This window comes from Pangasianodon hypophthalmus, chromosome 29 (genome assembly GCF_027358585.1).
Source record: "Pangasianodon hypophthalmus isolate fPanHyp1 chromosome 29, fPanHyp1.pri, whole genome shotgun sequence".
In the NCBI taxonomy this organism is placed as follows: Eukaryota; Metazoa; Chordata; class Actinopteri; order Siluriformes; family Pangasiidae; genus Pangasianodon; species Pangasianodon hypophthalmus.
The window spans coordinates 13,636,540-13,657,200 of record NC_069738.1 but is presented as its reverse complement, the minus strand read 5'-3'; the positions used below and the strand labels follow the sequence as shown (position 1 = coordinate 13,657,200).

At 37.6% G+C, this 20,661-nt stretch overlaps 2 protein-coding genes across 4 annotated transcripts in view; both read right to left on the bottom strand.

The window, feature by feature from the left end:
* Positions 1-1,332: 1,332 nt before the first annotated feature.
* On the bottom strand, positions 1,333-9,696 carry LOC128317697 (cortexin domain-containing 1 protein-like). Its single transcript, XM_053231376.1, has one exon. It carries the CDS (start codon positions 2,709-2,711, stop codon positions 2,526-2,528), a length of 186 nt encoding a protein of 61 aa, XP_053087351.1. The 5' UTR covers positions 2,712-9,696; the 3' UTR covers positions 1,333-2,525.
* A 125-nt stretch (positions 9,697-9,821) lies between these two features.
* cers2a (ceramide synthase 2a) overlaps positions 9,822-20,661 on the bottom strand; it is a 32,945-nt gene continuing 22,105 nt past the window's right edge. For all 3 annotated transcript variants that reach the window (XM_026928028.3, XM_026928026.3, XM_026928027.3), the window contains 7 exons: positions 20,091-20,148; positions 19,953-20,003; positions 18,022-18,114; positions 15,734-15,862; positions 14,236-14,342; positions 13,891-14,044; positions 9,822-12,599 (listed from right to left, as the gene is read on the bottom strand). In XM_026928028.3, coding sequence (XP_026783829.1) covers positions 12,429-12,599; positions 13,891-14,044; positions 14,236-14,342; positions 15,734-15,862; positions 18,022-18,114; positions 19,953-20,003; positions 20,091-20,148 — 763 coding nt within the window. In that variant the 3' untranslated portion in view covers positions 9,822-12,428. The remainder of the gene's footprint in view (positions 12,600-13,890; positions 14,045-14,235; positions 14,343-15,733; positions 15,863-18,021; positions 18,115-19,952; positions 20,004-20,090; positions 20,149-20,661) is intronic.

The following is a 20,661-nucleotide window of genomic DNA, read 5'->3' as shown; positions in this document are numbered from 1 at the left end:
ACATTTTTAACTTCTAGAAAATATTTCAGATAGCTACAAAGCAATAATAATAATAATAATAATAATAATAATAATAATAATAATAATAATAATAATAATAATAATATAAACAGTGTTCTAAAAAGATAATTACATCCGTCTAATCGAATATGACGTCATCACCAAAACTCGACGGTTGGCTCAGCTCAGGAGAACAAGATGGCGGAGGAATTTTAAAATGAACTCATTAAATATTGTTTATCAAACTTATAATCTTCAGTTTAAGAATGAAATTGTTTGTTTTTTTGCTCAATCAACTTAATAAAAATAGTCTTTCAAACTTTTATTAAATTGCTTTTTTTTTTTTTATACAGTGCAGTTGTTGTATTACACCAGGGGTGTCCAAACTTTTTCACAAGGGGCCAGATTAGAGCTTCTCAAAAAACCTGAGGACTCACCATACGTAAACATACACACAGTCATACATATACTGTATACACACAAACACACACGCAGTCATAAATATGTCTAGCACAATGTTGGAGTTGCAATTAAATAATGAATATGAGCAAAGTGCAGAACTGCAGCTTTAATTTGAGGGCATTTATGTCTAAATTTAGTGAATGGTGTAGGAATTACAGCACCTTTTATATATGGTCCTCCCAATTTCAGGATGTCCAAAGTAAGTGGACAAACTAACAATCAAAAAATTTTATTGTCATTTTGGTTGCAAATCCACTTTAGTTAAGGACTCTTTCAAGAATTAACGAAAGGTTTTCCATGAGTAATGATTTCCAGCTCTTTTGAAATCGCCCCTTCTCACTGTTAACATTGCGCTTTTTGTCTGTAGCCATAACTAAATATCATTCAGTTAATTAATTCATAGGTGTAGTTAGATAAAAAAGGCTCTTGTATTTTAACTGACAGTGTTAACACAGTCTGCTGTCACCGTCAGGTGAGTGACGGTGCTGTACTTCGCTGTCAGGAGGCAAATCTACATTTTCATACATTTCAGAGTAACCAGACCTCACAAAGAGAATTGAGAATTTCACTTTTGAACGATGCATGTTTGTCAAAAAGTATATCAGTATGTATGAAAGTATAGTGGTACACCACATAAACAGATCAATTTACACCTTAGTTCTCATTTTCACTGTTCCTTGTCACTCTCTGTTTTCAGGAGGTGTGTGTGGTTAATAGTAGGCTATACTTTCAGGACATGTGTATGGACAACACACTTTATGTGTAAGGGTGGTGGTGGGTTGTCTGCCATTTTTTCTTTCAAGAAGAGACTCTTTGAAGAAGTTGTCAGTTTATAATTTTTTCAAATTCTTTATTACAGTTTGAACAAGTTAAGTCAGCTTGGCTGTGAATCCACAAGGTCTGGACCCAGTCTAATAAACCTAATATCTACTGCCTTTATGTTGCTCTGTTGGCATGTGCAAGCTGCCAAATCTGGAGAGGTCACATTTCTTCAAAGTGATGTGGATTGCTTTCAACAATACAGGTTTTACTGTTCCTTTTCTGACATTGTCATTTACCTTGATCGTACATTTTCACAACATTTTTTATGAATTTCATGAAGTTACAATCTCAACATTATATCCATACACAAAAGTTATGTCCAGTGACATGAATAAATAAAAAGCATAAAATTTGCAAGAAGTAAAGACATAAAGAGCCCAGGAAATGATCTCCTAAATATATATATAGTTTAAATCAGTCTGCATTATGTTACATTTTTGCAAGATTACTCGTGAGAACTGATTACTATACAAAAAGAAGGTGAATGACATTGATCCCTTGAATTTTCTTTTTTTAACAATTGGAAATATTATGCATTGTTATGAAGATATAAAATACTTTGAATAAATAATGTTTTAACATTTTAATATCCATGAAATTAACCAAAAATATGATGGCTAAGTACAGTAGGCCATGATCAATGATAGCCCAAATAATTAGTTTCTACTGAACTGTGCACATATTTAAAACTATATATGTAGAGCAAAGATGCTTTCAAAAATAATTAAATGACAAGTTTCTAAATATAGAAAATATTATAAAGAACAGTAAAAAACTAAATCAAATCAATATTTGGCGTGAGCACGCTTCCCTTTACAATCCCACTTATTCTCTCAAGTATACAGTCATGCAGTTTTAGAAGGCAAGCCACTGGTGGTCAAGCATCTTAAAGAACTTGCCACTTTTGACTCTCACTTGTTTTTTTTGTTTTTTTTTGAAAGATTAAGGTGTGGACATTTTAAATTTGCGATTTTATACTAACACAGTAAAAAAGATATACTACAAAGACGAAATTTATATTAAAACATTTATGGGGTAAGATCTGTACAGTAGGCCTACTGTATAACCATGACTACGATTTTTCTTTTGTCATATTGTGATATAAAGCTTATTTTTACACTATTATTGTTGCACCATGATCCATTAACAAAACTCCTCCACATTTGCATGTATGGTCCTCACAAAAGCTCAGGCCCAACACCTGCGGTGTATTCACCACGTGGGATGGGCCAAAGCAACCGTCAGTTAGTGATCTGCTCCTCCTGATAGGTGGAGGTGGGGATGGAGCCATAAGGGTCAACCACCGTTTGGGCACAGCGGACGACTGTAATGACCAAGAAGAGGCAGAGGAGGACCAGGAAGAACAATGCAAATCCCAAATCCACATCGATCTCTAACCAGGACTGTCTCTGTGCTGGATGGTCCATGTTGCAGAAATGACACTCAGGATCTCAGTAAAGCATCAAATGTAGTAACACAAACACTGTTTTTCAATATTGTAGTCTTTGTTAACTTCCCTTGGCTCTGTAAACCAGTGTGATGATGTTTCTTCTGCTTGCTGCTTTACCAAGGTACCAGTGTATCAGGGATGAAGCCAAAATCCTGTTGATACAGAAAACGTACCAATTTGTTGAATCTTCAGTATAAACTGATTTGTGGGTTAGATGGTGAAGAAAGGCACATTGGTTAAGATCTCCTGCATGAAAAGGAACAGTAGCTCTTATTACATATACTTAGCGTAGGAATGGGTATGTGATGGCATAAAGGAACGGACAGACATTTTGTGGAGTGGAATCTACAGGACAGACTGATTGAATGATGGATGAATGGACTTTATTGATTCCCAAGGGGAAATCCACACCAAATCTACACCAGCAGAACACACTGATGCACTAGACAAAGTCATACATTCTACACATTAACAATTCACACACAGTGTAAAAGACATCATTGCAAGAGACAACACAAACAAAATGTTATACCATTGATAAATAAAAACAAAAATAACTTAAGCATTTGGCAACACAATTTTTCTTTTTTTGGTTTATTTTTTAAAACAGTGCAGGTACACCATATGGACAAAATTATGTGGACACCTGATTATTGAACACCATTCCAAAACCATGGGCATTAATATACAGTTGTTCCCCCTTTGCTGTTATAATAAGCTCCACTCTTCTGGGAAGCTTTCCACTAGATTTTGGAGCGTGGCTGTGGGGATTTGTGTTCATTCAGCTACAAGAGCATCAAAACCTTTTTCTACCAACTATCCTCTTTACACTCATTACCTGCTGCCAATATTGCTGTTACACTACACAATAGTTTACAAGTGTCCTGCACTCGTCTCCCAGTGTTGTGTATTTACACTTTATGTAGTCTTGTGTACTGTTCTGTGTTGCACCATGGTCCTGGAGAAATGACATTTCATTCCAATGTATACAAGCTATATACAGGAATGACAATAAAAACCCACGTGACTTTAGATCCTCAATCTTCTCCTTATGGTTGCTTAATACATATTCACAACACTCCTCTAATCCTAGTCTTTCTCTGTCATCACTGTAATAGCAGGGCAGGTCGACCTCCCCATGGCACTTCAGTTCTTATCAATAGTTTAACAGGAGGTTGGATAGTGATGAGTGTAGTGGCTCAAAGGTCTGTAGCCTTTTGTTCTCAGGCAGGGCAAACATCCAGTCCACCAAAACAAGACAACCAACACCTCAACACCTCCAGAGGGAGGGAGAAGCAGTGAAGCGGTGTAGGGAATGACCAGATGGTACTAAGAAATGTGATCCTTGGAGGAAATGAAGTTGCTCATCAAAGATAGTCTGGAAGGAAACAGAGTCTACTGTTCCAGATTGAATATTGCTACTGTTTGGAGGACAGATGTAAAATTAGAGGCCAGGAGGGGGGTGAGGCAGGAAAGTGATCCTGCTCTTCTGTAATTAGCTGAAATGTCTACTGATCTGCTGCCCAATTAGGAGCACAAATGAAAATGGAAGCAACAGAAAGAAATGATAGAATATGTTAATAGGGTTTATTTAAAAGCCAATATTATTATATCACAGAGCATCATTTTTCATAGTAGTGCTACACAGAAACATCATAAAACTATCAATACTATTATCACTTTAAATCATTTAACATGTGATTTCATGCCATGGCTCAATTTCAGACATTTCTATCCAACACAGTCTTATGACCGTAAGTTCATAAGAATTTGCACAAGCCAAGTGTGCAGGAAAACGTAGTGGTAGCTTTTATTCCGTCTCATTCATATGAAATTCAGTGAAATTGGTTTCGGTCTTGGGAATTCCTGTGCATTTTGCGTAAGATCAGGTTATCTGTACAGGAATGTTCAGGTGGAATCTATTTCTAAACTAATGCATTCAGCAGAGATCACTGAAACACCACATCTGTGTTGCATAAAAGAATCTATAATTCTAATAATTGTTATTTATGTATAATAAATGTGAAGATATACAAAGTAGGCTATAATTCTAGTAAAATGTTTTTTTTCTGAGTCATACAATATGCATTCAGTGCCTAATGAAAGCAACTCACTTCTCCTTCCAAAAATGAGGGGCTGGTGCCAGCTACTTAGCATGTAATGGATCCCTATCACCTAGAAAGCAAGGCTACTGTGTCTGCATTGTTTATGGAGAATAGATTGAAGTTCTCTATCAGTACATATCCAAGCCATATCTATCAATCCAGTTCTCATCAATCTGCTGCCTTTCTAATGTATCATGTTTCATTGTAAATATACACTGATTTATATTTTCACCAAGAGAAACCCAGGAACATGTCCACAATATGAAGAGAAATTCAGGAACAAAAGATCTTGCATACAATTAAATGATGTAAAAAAAATTATGTAACATTACTGTATCACACTGCTTAAATGTTATAAAGTACTATACGAATTAACCACATAGTTCTGTGATTATTATTAAGCAACTTCCATATCAAAAAACTCAAGCTTTGAATAAGTTAGTATAGTTTCTATCCTTTTGGAAACTATACTAACTTTGAATTTATTGAGCAACTCAGATTGAATTCACAAGAAAAGAACTAAGAATGGAAAAACAAGGAATAAAAATGAATATTTACTTTCCACCAGATGAGGGCTACTTGGTGAATGAAGCATCCATGAGCACAAACAGTTATGTCTACTTACGGTGCCTTCAAATAAGAAGTAATCAAAAGCAAATTCCTTCACTGCATCATTGTTAAGCACATTTAAAAGTAGATCTTTGCTGTGTTCTTTAGCAATGCCTTTAGCAATTTCCTATTAAGCAAATGAGTTGAACTTGTACAGGGTTTCAGCAACCTTAATGCTAACTCACCTGTGTCACACACATCCCATCAGCATCTGCTTCTCTTCTTTCAATGAGGCTTTTCAGACGTACTCTGTTTACACTAGCAGGCAGTTAGAGAGCAGGGGCTTAGAGGATGCACAGCAATGCCTAGAATTTATGGGTTGAGGATGCAGAGAGACAGGAACACAGACGACTAGAACAACAGAGAGTTAATCTCCTTACTCTTGCTCTCTGTGCATGTTGCCCCTAATTATTCCTCCAGGATCACCTGCCCCCACCATACTGCCACAGAAGTTCAAGAATACTATGACAGTAATTGATACCAGGATATCAGTTCAGTAGCTGAAAGGCGTCCAAGGTCTATTATAATAAAAGCTTACGCCTCCATGCGTGACTATACCTTGCCTTTCTAAATAGCATTAACTCAGTATTTGGTTGGAAACATGAAATTGATTCTGTCATGTACATGTAGCTGGATGGATTTCATTTAATCAGCCTCTGCCATAGCAATGCTATAATAATAAGTGGGAAAAGAATAAGTGTGCTCATATGTGTTAGGAGACTCACTAATGTGAACCTCGACTGATCAGCTTCAGATCATATAACTGGCTATAAATGGCTTATTTATTCCAATTACACATGTTTTTTTAAAATTTGGAACACCCAGTTGTTTCAGGTTAATAACATGAAAGAAAGCAATGCAGAACAATGCCTGAGCTATATTACTGGAAGATTTCTGCTTCGTTCAACTTACCTTGGATGTTGGAAGTTGAAGTTAGTCATTTTCAGCCTCCATGTGTTTGAACTATTAAGTGTGGGAAAAATATGGACACCTCCATATTTCATCTTTTGTTAGCAATAAGCTAGCTAGCTAACTGACGAGTGATGTTTACCTCCTCAAAACAGCAAACTGTATATTAAGGGTTATATACACCAATCAGCCATAACATTAAAACCACTGAAAGGTGACGTGAATACCATTGATTATCTCATTATAATCTGTCAAGGGGTGGGATATATTAGGCAGCAAGTAAACAGTCAGTTCTTCAAGTTGATGTGTTGGAAGCAGGAATAATGGGCAATTGTAAGGATCTGAGTGACTTTGATTTGGGCCAAATTGTGATGGCTAGATGACAGGGTCGGAGCATCTCCAAAACGGCAGGTCTTGTGGGGTGTTCCCGGTATGCAGTGGTTAGTACCTACCAAAAGTGGTCCAACGAAGGACAACAAGTGAACTGGCGACATGGTCATGGGCACCCAAGGCTCAATGATGTGTGTGGGGATGGGTATGTGATGAGTACAATGGGTACGTGAGCATCAGAACTGGACCATTGAGCAATAGAAGAAGGTGGCCTGGTCTGATGAATCATGTTTTCTTTTACATTTTACATTTTTCTTTTCTCTTCCGTCGCTTACCTGAGGAAGAGATGGCACCAGGATGCTCTATGGGAAGAAGGCAAGCCGGTGGAGGCAGTGTGATGCTATGGGCAATGTTCTGCTGGGAAACCTTGGGTCCTGGCATTCATGTGGATGTTATTTTGACACGTACCTCCTACCTAAACATTGCAACAGTATTCCCTAATGGCAGTGACCTCTTTCAGCAGGATTGTTCAGGAATAGTTTGAGGAACATGACAAAGTGTTCAAGGTGTTGACTTGGCCTCCAAATTCCACAGATCTCAGTCTGATCAAGCATCTGTGGGATGTGCTGGGCAAACAAGTCCGATCCATGGAGGCTCCACCTCACAACTTACAAGACTTAAAGGATCTGCTGCTAATGTCATGGTGCCAGATACCACAGCACACCTTCAGAGGCCTGGTGGAGTCCATCCCTCAACATGTCAGAGCTGTTTTGGCACCAAAAGCGGGACCTACACAGTATTAGGCAGGAGGTTTTAATGTTATGGCTGATTGGTGTAGATTTAATAAGCGAATTAATCTAAAGTGAATACTTGTATATACAGTATAATTCATTTAAAGGTAAAAAGTACTATTATTTACTGATCATGCTGTGAGCGGCCATGTTGATTTTGGCGTCACTTGCTGAACAGAAGTGCAGGGTTGAGGAGACTGTCTCGAGTTCCTGAGTAGGAATTCTGAGTTGAAGGGGTATTCCTTTTTTTTTTTTGGTATTTCCTGGTTAAAGATCGGGAATTATGACCCCTAGTCAAATGCAGCACTAGCACACACTACACTAGTACACAGGAGGCGCTCTTTCACCATTTAGTTATCATGTTGTCGTTTTCAGCTTTTTTCCTTTTATGGACTTTTTGTACGTCACTGAACACAAATCAGCTGTGCAGTGGACGCTCTTGGTAATTTACATCTTATCAGCATTTACAGACACAGACTTGTAAGAATGAACTGGTCAAATTAAATGTACACAATGTACAGTCATGGAAAAAAGAAAGTGTACCCTCCTTTAATTCTATGTTTTTATCATGAGCCTAAATAATTGTTTGGTCTTCACCAACTTTTATAAACAAACAAATAACCATTCGTTTTTTTTTTTTTTTTTACAAAAAGTAAACCAACATTCAGAAACCAGGTGGGAAAAAATAAGTACACCCTATAATTCATTAACATGTAGAACCACATATAGCAACAACAACTTGAAGTAAACGTTTTCTGTAGGAGTTTATCAGTCTCTCACATCATTTGGGAGAAATTTTGGCCCACTCTTCTTTACAACACTGCTTCAGTTCAGTGATGTTTGAGGGCATTTATTTATGCACAGCTCTCTTAAGATCCCACCACAGCATCTCAATGGGGTTGAGATCTGGACTTCGACTCCATTCCAACACCTTGATTTTTTCCTTCTTTATTCTTTCAGATGTAGATTTGCTGGTGTGCTTGGGATCATTGTCCTGTTGCATGACCCAGTTTTGGCCCAGCTTAAGCTGCTGGACAGATGGCCTTGCATTTGTCTCAAGAATATTCTGGTATAAAGTGGAGTTCATCGTTGTCTCAATGACTGCAGGTTTCCCAGGTCCTATGACCGCAAAACAAGCCCAAATCCTCACCCCTCCACCACCATACTTGACAGTCGGTATGAGGTGTTTTTGGCGATACACTGTGTTTTGTTTTCACCACACATGGTGCTGTGCATGATGACCAAACATCTCCATCTTGGTCTTATCAGTCCAAAGGATATTGTTCCAGAACATTTGTGGTTTGTTCAAATGCAATTTTGAAAACCTAAGTCATGCTGCCATATTCTTTTTGGAATAGAGAAAGGGCTTTTTCCTAGCCACCCTCTTCAATGAAAGCCATGCTTGTTCAGTCTGTCATGAACATAAACATTTAATGCGCTTACAGGGGCCTGTAGGTCATATGATGTAGCTCTTGCGGTTTTGTTTATCTCTGAGCATTAAACAGTCTGACCTTGGACTCTCACTCCCCTGAAGATAACTTTAACTCTCTTAAAGGCTCTCAATTTGTAAACAGTTCTTCTCACTGTAGAATGGTGAATTTTAAATTGTTTGGAGATGGCCTTATAACCCTTCCCAGATTGAGGAGCAGCAACAATTGCTTCTCTGAGGTCATGGCTGATGTCCTTTATTTTTAGCATGATGTAGAGACAGACCTGAGCGCACCAGAACACCAAACTGCAAGTTCTGCTTTTATAGATTTCATTAGTAACATCTGGCTGCTAATTTCTTTATTAATGACTGTGGAAGTAGGAAGGGTGCACTTATTTTTCCCACATGTTTTCTGAATGTTTTTGGGGAAAAATGACTATGTATTGAAATTTGTTGTGTTTTTTTTGTTGTCACTTGAGGTTATTTGTTTGTTTATTGAAGTTGGTGAGGACCACATAATTGTTATTTAGGTCCTGATAAATAAAAACATAGAATAGAAAGAGAGTGTACTTTCTTTTTACCGTGACTGTATATAAATGTACAATGGCGGTGTTTACTTTAAATGTGCAATCTATTATTGGTAAACTACAAATGTTTTAAATCCATACATGTTCCTTTCCTGTATAGCTTATATTTCTGGTCAGATATTTCTGTATACCTGATTTAAAATCACAGAAAGACTCCTGAAACAAATAGCTGTTGTATTTCTACTACTAAGCATATTCAGATATAATGTCAGATAATAGGATAGAAACACAATGTTTAAAAAAAAAAAAAAACAATGCTTGCTGTATAATACTTCCCTCTTCCCCAAACCACAGCCACAGAGGAAACAAATACACAAAGCCCAAAGGTTTGGTTATCCACAGTCTTTTATCTTAAATTGCATAAAGATGATACAAAATACAACATAAAAACACTGGCAGTTGTGACACTGATCATGTTTTTGTGTGTATCAGGGATGTAGACAATGGTGAGATTTGATTTGGTTGGATTGGTTTTGGCATTAGGTTGTAAGGGGTGATTAATTTAGATGAGGAGGAGAGGCAAGAACAGAAAAAAAGGTGAATAAAAATGAAAAAGTGGGCAGAAAAAAAAAGAAAGAGAGTACTTGTAGTCTGGAAGTTTAAGCTCGTCATATCAGCTTCAGAATGGTATTTGTTTTAGATTCAGGGTGATATCATCTGCACCGCACATTATTTTTCCAGTTACTATGTAGTTAAACAAAACATGGCTGCTTCTCAGTATTTAAGAAGAAGCTAAGCCTACTGGCATGAATGGATTGTACCAAAATAAAGAAGGCAAGCTTGGAGGGCAAGAGAAGGATCAGCAAATACAAGGTAACAAATGCATTTAAGAAATAAAGCACTTACAAGCAGTAAGAAAACCTAAAACCAGACACTGACAGCTGGATCAATGGTTAAACAAAGATTTATCGTCATTAGCTGCAGTGAAATAAACAACAAGACCACAACATGTAAACCTTAAGTGTAATCATATTCCTATTCCTAGTCTTAGGTATTTTCTCATCTTTAATTCTAACACTGGATGTAATGTAGAGTTCAGTGGGTTTGTGAAACATATTGAGCTCAGATAGAATTTACAGCATTACAGAATGACTTTACAGATGGACATGTTTAACTTTTAAACCCATAAACCTCATGTGTCTATTTCAGCCTTGTGGAAGCGTATGAGTTTTACAGATGCATAGTGTTACAAACTGACTCAACTATAAAGCACGTCAATCTCCAGTCTAACTCTGGCTTTATTTCTATGGATCAAGTTTTATAAAGTGCATCTGATGGCCAAAAGAGTGATAAATACTGACTCTTCATCTTATTAATACTACAACTGATATAAAAGTTATTGGCATAAGATAGAACTGTTACATTCTAAGAACTTATTTGGTAAGACATCTCTTTTTTTTCCTGTTTGTAAACAGGATGCTGAACAAGTTGCTATTGAAATTAAATTTACAAATCTAAATGTTTTTTTTCCCCCCAACAGCTGACTCCCGTACGGAACAGAAATCCTTCTTTACTCATTTTACTGAAATGTAGAGTATCAGTCACATGATATTTAACAACTAAAGCATAATCAATAAGAAACTGTGTTGTTTTTCTTAAATTACATTATTTGCATCAACAAAATTGGAACTTCTTGGAATCTTCATGAATAAATGTGGACCTCAAATAAAATGATGTAATGAAAAACATAAAAAACAAACAGTAAAATAAAAATACAGTAAAATCATATTAATCTGAGTAATTTTTGTTAATAAAGAGAAAGACAAACAGGCAAATAAAATAAGGAAGAATGAAATGTCACAAAATATCTTTTTTCTTTGACATACAACTTTGATTTTGAGCAAATCTTTAACTGAGATGAGTTTTTTTATGCTGGCACATACTGAATTAGCCAATAACATCTAAAACTGGATTTGACAGATTTTGATGAGAGACAATCAAGGTGCTGGACAAACATAAGGCACCAAAGGCAGTAGAATTAAACATTCAGCTTCATGATGGGGTGTCTGGGCAGCATAGCTGGTTCAGCCGAGCTAAAAGAGATTTCTAGTTGTTCTGCACAGTTCTGCGCAGCTTAATATCAACGTGTCAGGTTCTCATCAAGTGTGTTTAAGCGGGGACATTGATCAGTTTTTTCGTGGTCCTCAAAGATCAGATTCTAGGAGATAATCTCTAGGGCAGTGGTAGTGTGTAGCAAAATTAAACTATAGTGCAACTGAAATGTGGGCAGTACACAGGAGGGCTCACAACAGTGCAAGTGTGTGTGTGTGTGTGTGTGTGTGTGTGTGTGTGTGTGTGTGTGTGTGTGTTCGTGTTCATACATACACTAGGAATGTGTTTGGAGACTTAACTAAAGGCCGCTTGGTGAAAACAATTCTGCACTTATAACTGAGCTTGACTTCAGGTAAATCCATAAGGTTGCTTGTAAATACAAAGCCAAAGATCGGTGCTCTTCAAGCTTAGCAAATATTCACAGAACAGAAACGGAGGCGTGACGGATTTACATAATGATCACGTGTGACGAGAAACAGCAGTAGTAAGGCAAGAAAGAAAGACAGGGAACGAGTGAGGGTTTCACATTAACCAGGCAATAGGCAGGTCATACAAAAAGCACAAAGGAAAATTCACTGCCTCGAGATTTCTTCTGCAGAATTTAGTGCATTTTCTAAAGTTGACCTTTATGATTATAACTGAAACATAATTTTTGGGATTAGTGTTTAAGTGTGAACCTAATACTTGGTCAAATGTATGTGTGTGACTGTATATGTATAAGCCAATTTTCCAAACCAGCAGCCTCTATCCCTGCCTCAATCTATCAGTCTGGGCGTGTGTGTGTGTATGTGGGTGTGTGTGTATATGTGTGTGTGTTACAGAGGGCAGGGGAGGACTACACCTCTGCTCATCCTCTCCCCTCTCTCCTCCTATCCGTACCCATCACTCCGTCTTGCGGTGGTGGTTGTTGTTTGAGGCAGAATGGCCGTTCTGCAGCGGTCCGTTTTTCGTCTTGGGTCGTCTCTCACTCTCCTGCACCTCGTCCTCGTCCTCATCCTCATCCTCCGAGTCATCCGTCTCTTCTCTGTCACTCCGCTCGTCTTCCACAATATGCTGCATGACAAAGAAGTCAGTGACATGTAGTTAAAAAAAGTAGAGAATGTATTGTAACCGAACATTCTGGGGGGTTTGGTGTTGGTTAGTAATTGGCATGCTAATGTAGTGAGAAAATACCTACTAGGGGTGTAAAGATATGGCATTACGCATCATATCACCCGATACGAGGCTCTCGGTTTGATACCACTGCACATTAAAAACACCCTCAACACAGTGCGTAATAAAGTAAATAAAATATCGCTGATATTACGTGAGGTATAATAAACGTGTGAACTTAATCAAACCCACACTCCCTCTTCTGAAAAAAATGAACTTCAGCAGCTAATTCTGTCCGAGTTAAAGAAAATCAGCACAGTGATTGGGAAGTTCAGAGCTGCAGATATGAGACTTGCTAATGGAGAAGACAGGATTCAAAAACACATCTGAGCTGCAGAGAGCTGGGTGACTTCAGACACACACACACACACACACCCTCTTGAGAGTCACACCGGCAGGGTTGCCATTTTAACACCAAACCCAGAGAGATTTGAAGTAAGGTTGTGGGAAGAAAAACTTAAATGATTAAGACACAAGAAGTCGTTGGGGTAGAAAATTTGCTGAGATCTGGCAACCCTGCACACTAGAGAGCTAATGTTTAACTGTTCGTGTTTTAGTTTGTTAGATATGCTGCTAATGCGTAATCATGAGCAGATTGAGCACAGGATCACTACAGAATATTTCTCTGTACTTATTTACCAGCACCATAAACAGCCATCTAATCAAGAGCAATGTACTTAAAGAGAGTGCTGTTTAAGGTTATTGTAAGAAGCTGTAATCACGCAGCGAGTCGGTTACCACTTTTTAAATCTAGTAGCCAAAAGAAAGTTTCCTCACTGACACACTTGAAATGTTTATAGTTATATATTTATGATGTGCTTTTGGCCATACAGTGTATTATTTAGGCACTGATCTGAAAGTGCATTTCTTGTCAGTTTAGTTTCTTTATTGGTAGATAATTATTGGGTGTTAATAATTATTAATTGTTAAGAATAATAATTGGTAATTATTTCTACTGACATGATTAACATTAAAGTTAAAGTTTCTGATAATATATTATATTGTTATACTTTACACTAAGCATGGCTAGCTTGTTGGTTCCATAGGCAAATTCAGGTGTCAGTAAATATCATGTAACATTTCAGTTCGTCAGTGGAAGTAGCTAAAGTAAAACTGCATGCGCTTAAACATGGATAAAGAAGTGCAGAGCAAGAGCAAGAGCAAGAGAGGATAGAAAGAAAGAGAGACTCACATTGCCAGGGAGGAACTTGATCGCCATGCGCAGAATGAGCGCAAACCAGAAGATGTGCAGGCACTGAAGCACCAGCAGAAGCCCGTTGAAGAAGTAATAACCAAAGAAGGGAGGATAGATGGTCACTGGATAGACCCACGTACAGTGCATGATCCTGAAAGAGAAACAGAGTAGGTACTAAGTAAAACTTATTAACTGAATTAAGTGCATTAAAATAAAAATATAAATGAATTAAACCTGGTTTGTAGATTTAAAGGAAATAGATATTGAAATAACAAAAAGGAAAAACGACCGCATATCTATCACAATATCAGGTCACATCTGATCAGTAAATGAATCTCTCACCAGAATGGGAAGATCACGAGTCTTGTGATGAAGAACACAACAGCAAAGATGATGAAGATGTAGTTACATGTCTTTCTCCAGCCAGCGTAGTTGAACATTTTGGCTGACTAAAAGGAGGACAAGACAAACAGACAGAGAGACAGTTATCTCCACTGCCATGTCTCTGAGATTACACCAGGTGTCAGCGTTAGATAGCTGTTGATTAAACTGCATTTTACATTGTGATATTAGAACTAGAACAACGCAGAGTTTCTGAAGAACGTTTAATTACAGATGAACACTATCCTTCCAAACTGGCAAAAAAGGATTTGATTAAAATTACTTGAATTTTGTAATTTAACCGTACGTCTGTTTTTAATATTTTTATAGCAGCACAGATGCTTCAGATTGATTTATCAGGGAACATTATATATCTTGAAGTGTTGTTTAATGCTGAAATCCACTGTACTCAGAACTGGAGAAGTCAAGTTCTGATCTAAACGTGTTCCAGTGCCTACACTCGGAAAAACAAGGTCAAATTTGTGTGGCTAGTCTCTGAATTAGATGAACATATTAAGAAGATCTACATGAATTAGTCTATTTCTGCAAGATATTATTGTTCATCTTTGCTCATAAAAATGATCTGTCATTATGGTCTTATTGCATTAGGGTTGAAACCAACAGACTTATGTTACAAATTTAACCTTATAAAGCTGTTAAAACACGTTTTTACAACACAAAAGCTACAAATCAGGTTAAAAAACAAAAAAGTTTCATCAAGTAGTAAATGCAAAGGCAAATCTGTTTGCTGCTGACTGTGTGCATGCCGCCATTTTGTTTTGACGTGAGGTGTGTTCATGTCAGAGAATCATGATATCTTATGGAGGGGGGGGGGAGGAGAAGGGAAAAAAAAAAAAAAAAAAAAAAAATTGGTATTGTTATATCGTCCAGTCCTACTTACAAGTGCCACGCTACTAATGATTTTTTTGGTTGTTTGTGGTGACTATATGACATTTATGTAATGCATACTGGGTCTTGTTATAACCAAACACTGATGGATATAAACACAACAAAAATGGAGAAAAAAAAAAAAGTGAATTCTGCCTCAGTGCTCAGATGCTCTACAGAATACTACATGAGAAAAGTCTCCATTAATGCCTGTGGTGCAGCAGGTTGTGCTGCAGCCTCACGGCTCCTGAGCTCAGGTTACTGTCTGTGCAGAGTTTTGCATGCTCTCTCTCTCGTGTGTGTGTGTGTGTGTGTGTGTGTGTGTGTGTGTGTGTGTGTGTGTGTGTGTGTGTTGGGTTTCTGCCAGATTCTCCAACTTCCTCCCACCTGGTAGTTGAATTATGCTATGCTATGCTAAATTGAGCATCAAGTGTTGACTTGCAATAAACCGGCGTCCAATCCAGGCTGTATCCCTGCCTTGTGAAAAACGTTCCTGGGATCGACTTTACCCCCGACCCCAATCCTGATAAAGCGGTTGCTGATGAGTGAATAAAGATTGCGACAGTCTAACCTCAAGCAGATAATCTGCAGCATCGTGCACGAGCATAATCAGAGTTCCTGCTCGAATGTAGTTCACACACCAGGAGAAACTGATCAAAAGAATGGTGGCAACATGGTGAACAATCTGCTCCTTAAAGTCCTGAGAGAGAGAGAGAGAGAGAGAGAGAGAGAGAGAGAGGAAGCATCATCAGAAGCAAATTATCTACCAAATGATCCACGCTTGTGGGCGTGTAATGACCAGGTTTTTTAAAGCACCATGGGAGGAGAATACAATATATCTACTGTATAATTTGTACATATATAGTGTTAGGGTTGTCCTAATTATATTTCACTATTGTAATAAAAACCAAAGCAAAAGTTATAAATTGTCATTTTCTGCTCTTCAAATAGGGTTGACTCCAAATGAAGCTGTGGTGGGAACTGAAGTTACTAAGTAGACAATTGGTGCATGTCGGACATCCTGTGCCATGGGCATAATCAAAGGAATTTACTCAAGCTAATAATTTGCATTTGTCGTGTTACCACATAAATTTACATAACATTGTCCAAAAATCCCATATTCAAATATTGCTTGTTGCCCTTTCACCAAAAAATGTATTACTCACTTACACAGAATATGAACGTTTCCCTGCATCATCCCCTCACCTGCGTTTGTGAGCCAATAAAACACAAAATGCCACAGGAGTGAACTGCGCTGCTTGTTCTGCATTTTCAAATGCAACTTTATCATTCTTGTAAAGGCTTTCCTGTTTGCAATGTCCAGCTGCACAATTTACATTTTCATTTAAAATGAAGTAACTATGCAGTTTGGTGTAAGTGTCGAATTAGAAAGTTCCAAAGTTCAGATAAGCTGCACAGCGGCGCTACACAGTTAAACAATAACAAGTCTTAGTGCCAAAAGATTTTGTAGGTGAGATGATGTAAGAAGGAAAAAAAAAAAAAAAGTTTTGTATTGATCAGGATTGCAGTTATTCTGGATGTCAGGATATGGCTTCCCAACTGATGGTGCACTTGGAGATTATTTCTTGAACACAACAGTCAGTATTTACTCAGTTTTAAATAAAATAATCCTTATTACACACTATACAGCATCACATAAACCAATTACAGCTCTGAGCAATAACAAAATGAATATATATATCTTTAATATTGCATTGCCTGCTTGAGATCAAGTGACTTCATAGCTATTGTGAAGGTTAGACTTCATGTTATACCTGATTATAGTAGCAGACCTACAGACACCAGTAGTGATATAAATAATTTATTTTGCAACCTGCTACCTACATCAGTAAGGAAAATAAAACAGAAGGTTGTGTAATGCTGTATGTAGCCTTTTATCAAGGTGAGTTTCTAGCTTCTTGTAGAAAATTGTTCTGCTAACCTGCAGCTGTTCACCGGGCAAAGGGTGCGTTTGTGCATCTAATTTGAAAACCAAATACTTGTTCCATGTGTCTGGCTGTACCACACGTCTTGCACAAAAAAACAGGTAATCTTTCCCCATCACATTTAGTTTCAAGATTAATATCCCTTTATGAAAAAAAAGGCATATTTGAATAAAAGACTTTTGATGTATGGGGCACTGGTAACGCAGTGGTTAACACATTGGACTACAAATTCCAGAGCTGCCACTGCTAGGACCTTGAGCAAGGCCCTTAACCCTCAGCTGCTCAGTTGTATAAATGAAATAAATGTCCTTTCACTTCTGTAAGCTGCTCTGGATAAGGGAGTCTGCCAAATGCCCTAAATGTAATGTAAATGGTGTTGAAATGACATTTAGAAGTGCCAACTGGAGTTATTAATTAAGAGTTAAGACTGGAGTTTGCACTATGGCTTCTGTGTAAGAAGTGTTTTTAAATTATTATTAATATTTAAAGATGCTAGGTTAAAAATAAACCAGCAATATCTAAACACACAATTGAGCACTACAATAATGTAGTCTGTCTTTTCCAAAAATACTGTGCGACTCTATATTATAATGAAAAATGTGAACGTATATACTGTTAGCATTACATTATACCAGTATAGAGTACAAAAAAAAACTATTACCAAAAGTACATTATTAAAAACAGGCTAGATTACCTTCTAAGGAAATTACAGGTCAAAAAATTTTTTTTTTAATTCTTTAAAGTGAAATTAACAGAAAGTGTGATGTACTGAAAACTGTGAATCATAATAGTTATCATACAGTACATTATTCCATACTGTACCCTCCCTGCTCATGCTTTACACTAGTTAAAGTAACAGCAAACACTTCTGAAAATGATTTTCTGTGGCAGATGTACACATCTGGATACTTACTTTTCGCTTCACATCTGATGCCACACTGAAGAGGAGTGAAATGTAAAAACCCAACTCGATCATGTAATACCAGTACTGAGAAGGCAGCAGAGTCTGAGAAAGACAAAGAGAAACAGAGAGAGATAATACACGTTAAATCGATCATTAATTTAACACTTAAAATCTTTGAATTCATTCGATAAAAAAAACTTTAGGATTAGATTTACATGGGGACCTGGGGCAATTTCAGGTGCTACTCTGTGATTTTATTTGAATACAGACTGGCCATGTTGAAGATTTCTCCCCCCTCCCCTAAGGAAATTACAGACCTTAGTTATTTATTTGTTTGTTTGTTTGTTTAACCAACTGTGCAATGGTCTGATTTAATCCCATTCGGATAAACGCAGCTGTAATTCTGCAAAATGATGCTACCTCTGGAATTATGTTTTTCTCACCCTTGCTCTACTAAATTGCCAAAAGTATGTGAACACCTGACCATCACACCCATATGTGCTTGTTGAATATCTCATTTCAGATTTATTCCCCGTGTGTTTGCTGTTATAATAAGCTCCACTCTTCTGGGAAGCTTTCCACTAGATGTTGGAGCGTGGCTGTGGGGATTTGTGTTCATTCAGCTTCAAGAGCATTAGTGAGATCAGGCACTGATGTTGGGATGTTGAGGAGGTCTGGGGTTCAGTCGGTGTTCCAGCTCATCCCAAAGGTGTTCAGTGGGGTTGAGGTCAGGGCTCTGTGCAGGACACTCCAGTTCTTCCACTCCAACCTTCACACACCATGTCTTCACACACCATGTCATGGAGCTCGCTTTGTGCACAGGGGCATTGTCATGCTGGAACAGGTTTGAGCCTCTTAGTTCCAGTGAAGGGAAATTGTAATGCTACAGCACACAGAGACATTCTGTACAATTGTGTGCTTTCAACTTTGTGGCAACAGTTTGGGGAAGAACCACATACAGGTGTGACGGTCAGGGGTTCACATACTTTCAGCCATGTAGTGTACGCTGTGTATTTATTTGTGCCGTATTAAACACTTCCTGAATTGTGAAAAGATGAATATTTCTGATGTCAGATCCACCCAGCATTAGATATTGGCACATAAATAGAATTAATTGTAAATAACCCGATAATGTTCTATATATTCAAACCACTAAATCATATAAAACATTACATGAGCATGTGTGACGCTAACATTAGGGTTTGTTTTAATTGGCTGGACACAAAAGTTATATATAATCAGGCACTTTAGAGCCTGCTAAAAAAAACCTCTTATCTTGCAGTCCAGAAAATATGGCAATACTTTACACTAAATACTGAATAGGAACCACAACACAGACTTACTCAACAACTTGCAAGAGACTGCTCTAAAAATGTGTCCTTTAGTTGCTGGAATAATTGATTTCTCCTGGAGACAAGGGTCATTTCCCTGCTCTAGCAGACCTGCTAAGCCTCTAAGCAATGTAATCATCAAACTGTGCTGGACTTCAGCCATCCAGAACTGCTAGTTATGACTCATTGCTTAAGTGTTCACCCCATCATTGGGAGATTTCGAGTTTGAATCCCTGTGTGCTGTGTGTCCGAGAGTGAAGAACAGCATAACTGGCTCTGTTCTGCCTGGGAAAGATGGTGTTCCTCTTTCTCGACACTACACAGCAATCCGTTAGCTCATGTCTATGAAATGGGGCAGTTGGCACTGTCTTCCAAACATGTCCATCTGCCCCATGACACTGCATGAGCAGCTGATATACACATCTCAAAGGAAGCATGTGCTAGCCCTCATCATGTGATAGACGCAACTCAGAAGTGGCTACAACTACACTGGGAGAATACTGGATTTGTTAAAAAAAATCATTAAGAAACATAATGAAATAATTGATTTTGCCACATGTGTGTCAAATAACTATATATGATCCAGAGGGTTATGTTAGAGGACATTACCAGTGTTGGGAAGCCCTTCCACATCTCTTCCATTTTGTAGAGCCAGGGTTTCTGCACACACAGATGCACAGTTTTATATATTTACATACATACATAATGATGTTTCTCTGATTTCAGGCCAAGCTCAGATGTACTCACATCAATGAGAGCAGCCAGACCAGCAAAGAACGCAAGAAGGTAAAATGTAAATCTCCAACTGCAAGAACACACAGACAGATTCTCAGCCATGGTGTAGAAAACAAAACACACTTCCATCTATCACTTCTTACCAAATGCATAATCAAGCAAATATGTTATTGTTACAAATAAAGTTTTATTTTATAAATGAAGTACAGCCCTACAATTCTGAAATGCTAATTTGTCTATGAGGTAATACTCAAACTAAGATAACTGTAAAAAATATCATATTTGGTACCTTATCTTATATCAGTAATAAGCATGAACTTATCACTACTAGTAGTTAACCATTAAAAGATAGATGTTCTTGCTAATCAGTCATCTTGGTTGCTTATCCAGGTTCTAATTTTTCTTACAACTTTTACGTTTTTTTTTATTTGTTAATAGTGGTTGATATGCTGTTGGTCTACTGAAGTAAGTTTTCTGGCCCAGCCCATGTGACACTGAACTAAGTGTAATGTGGCCCATTACCTAAAATAAGCCTGACACCCATGATGTTATAAGCGTGGTTATCAATGCACTGAATTTCATC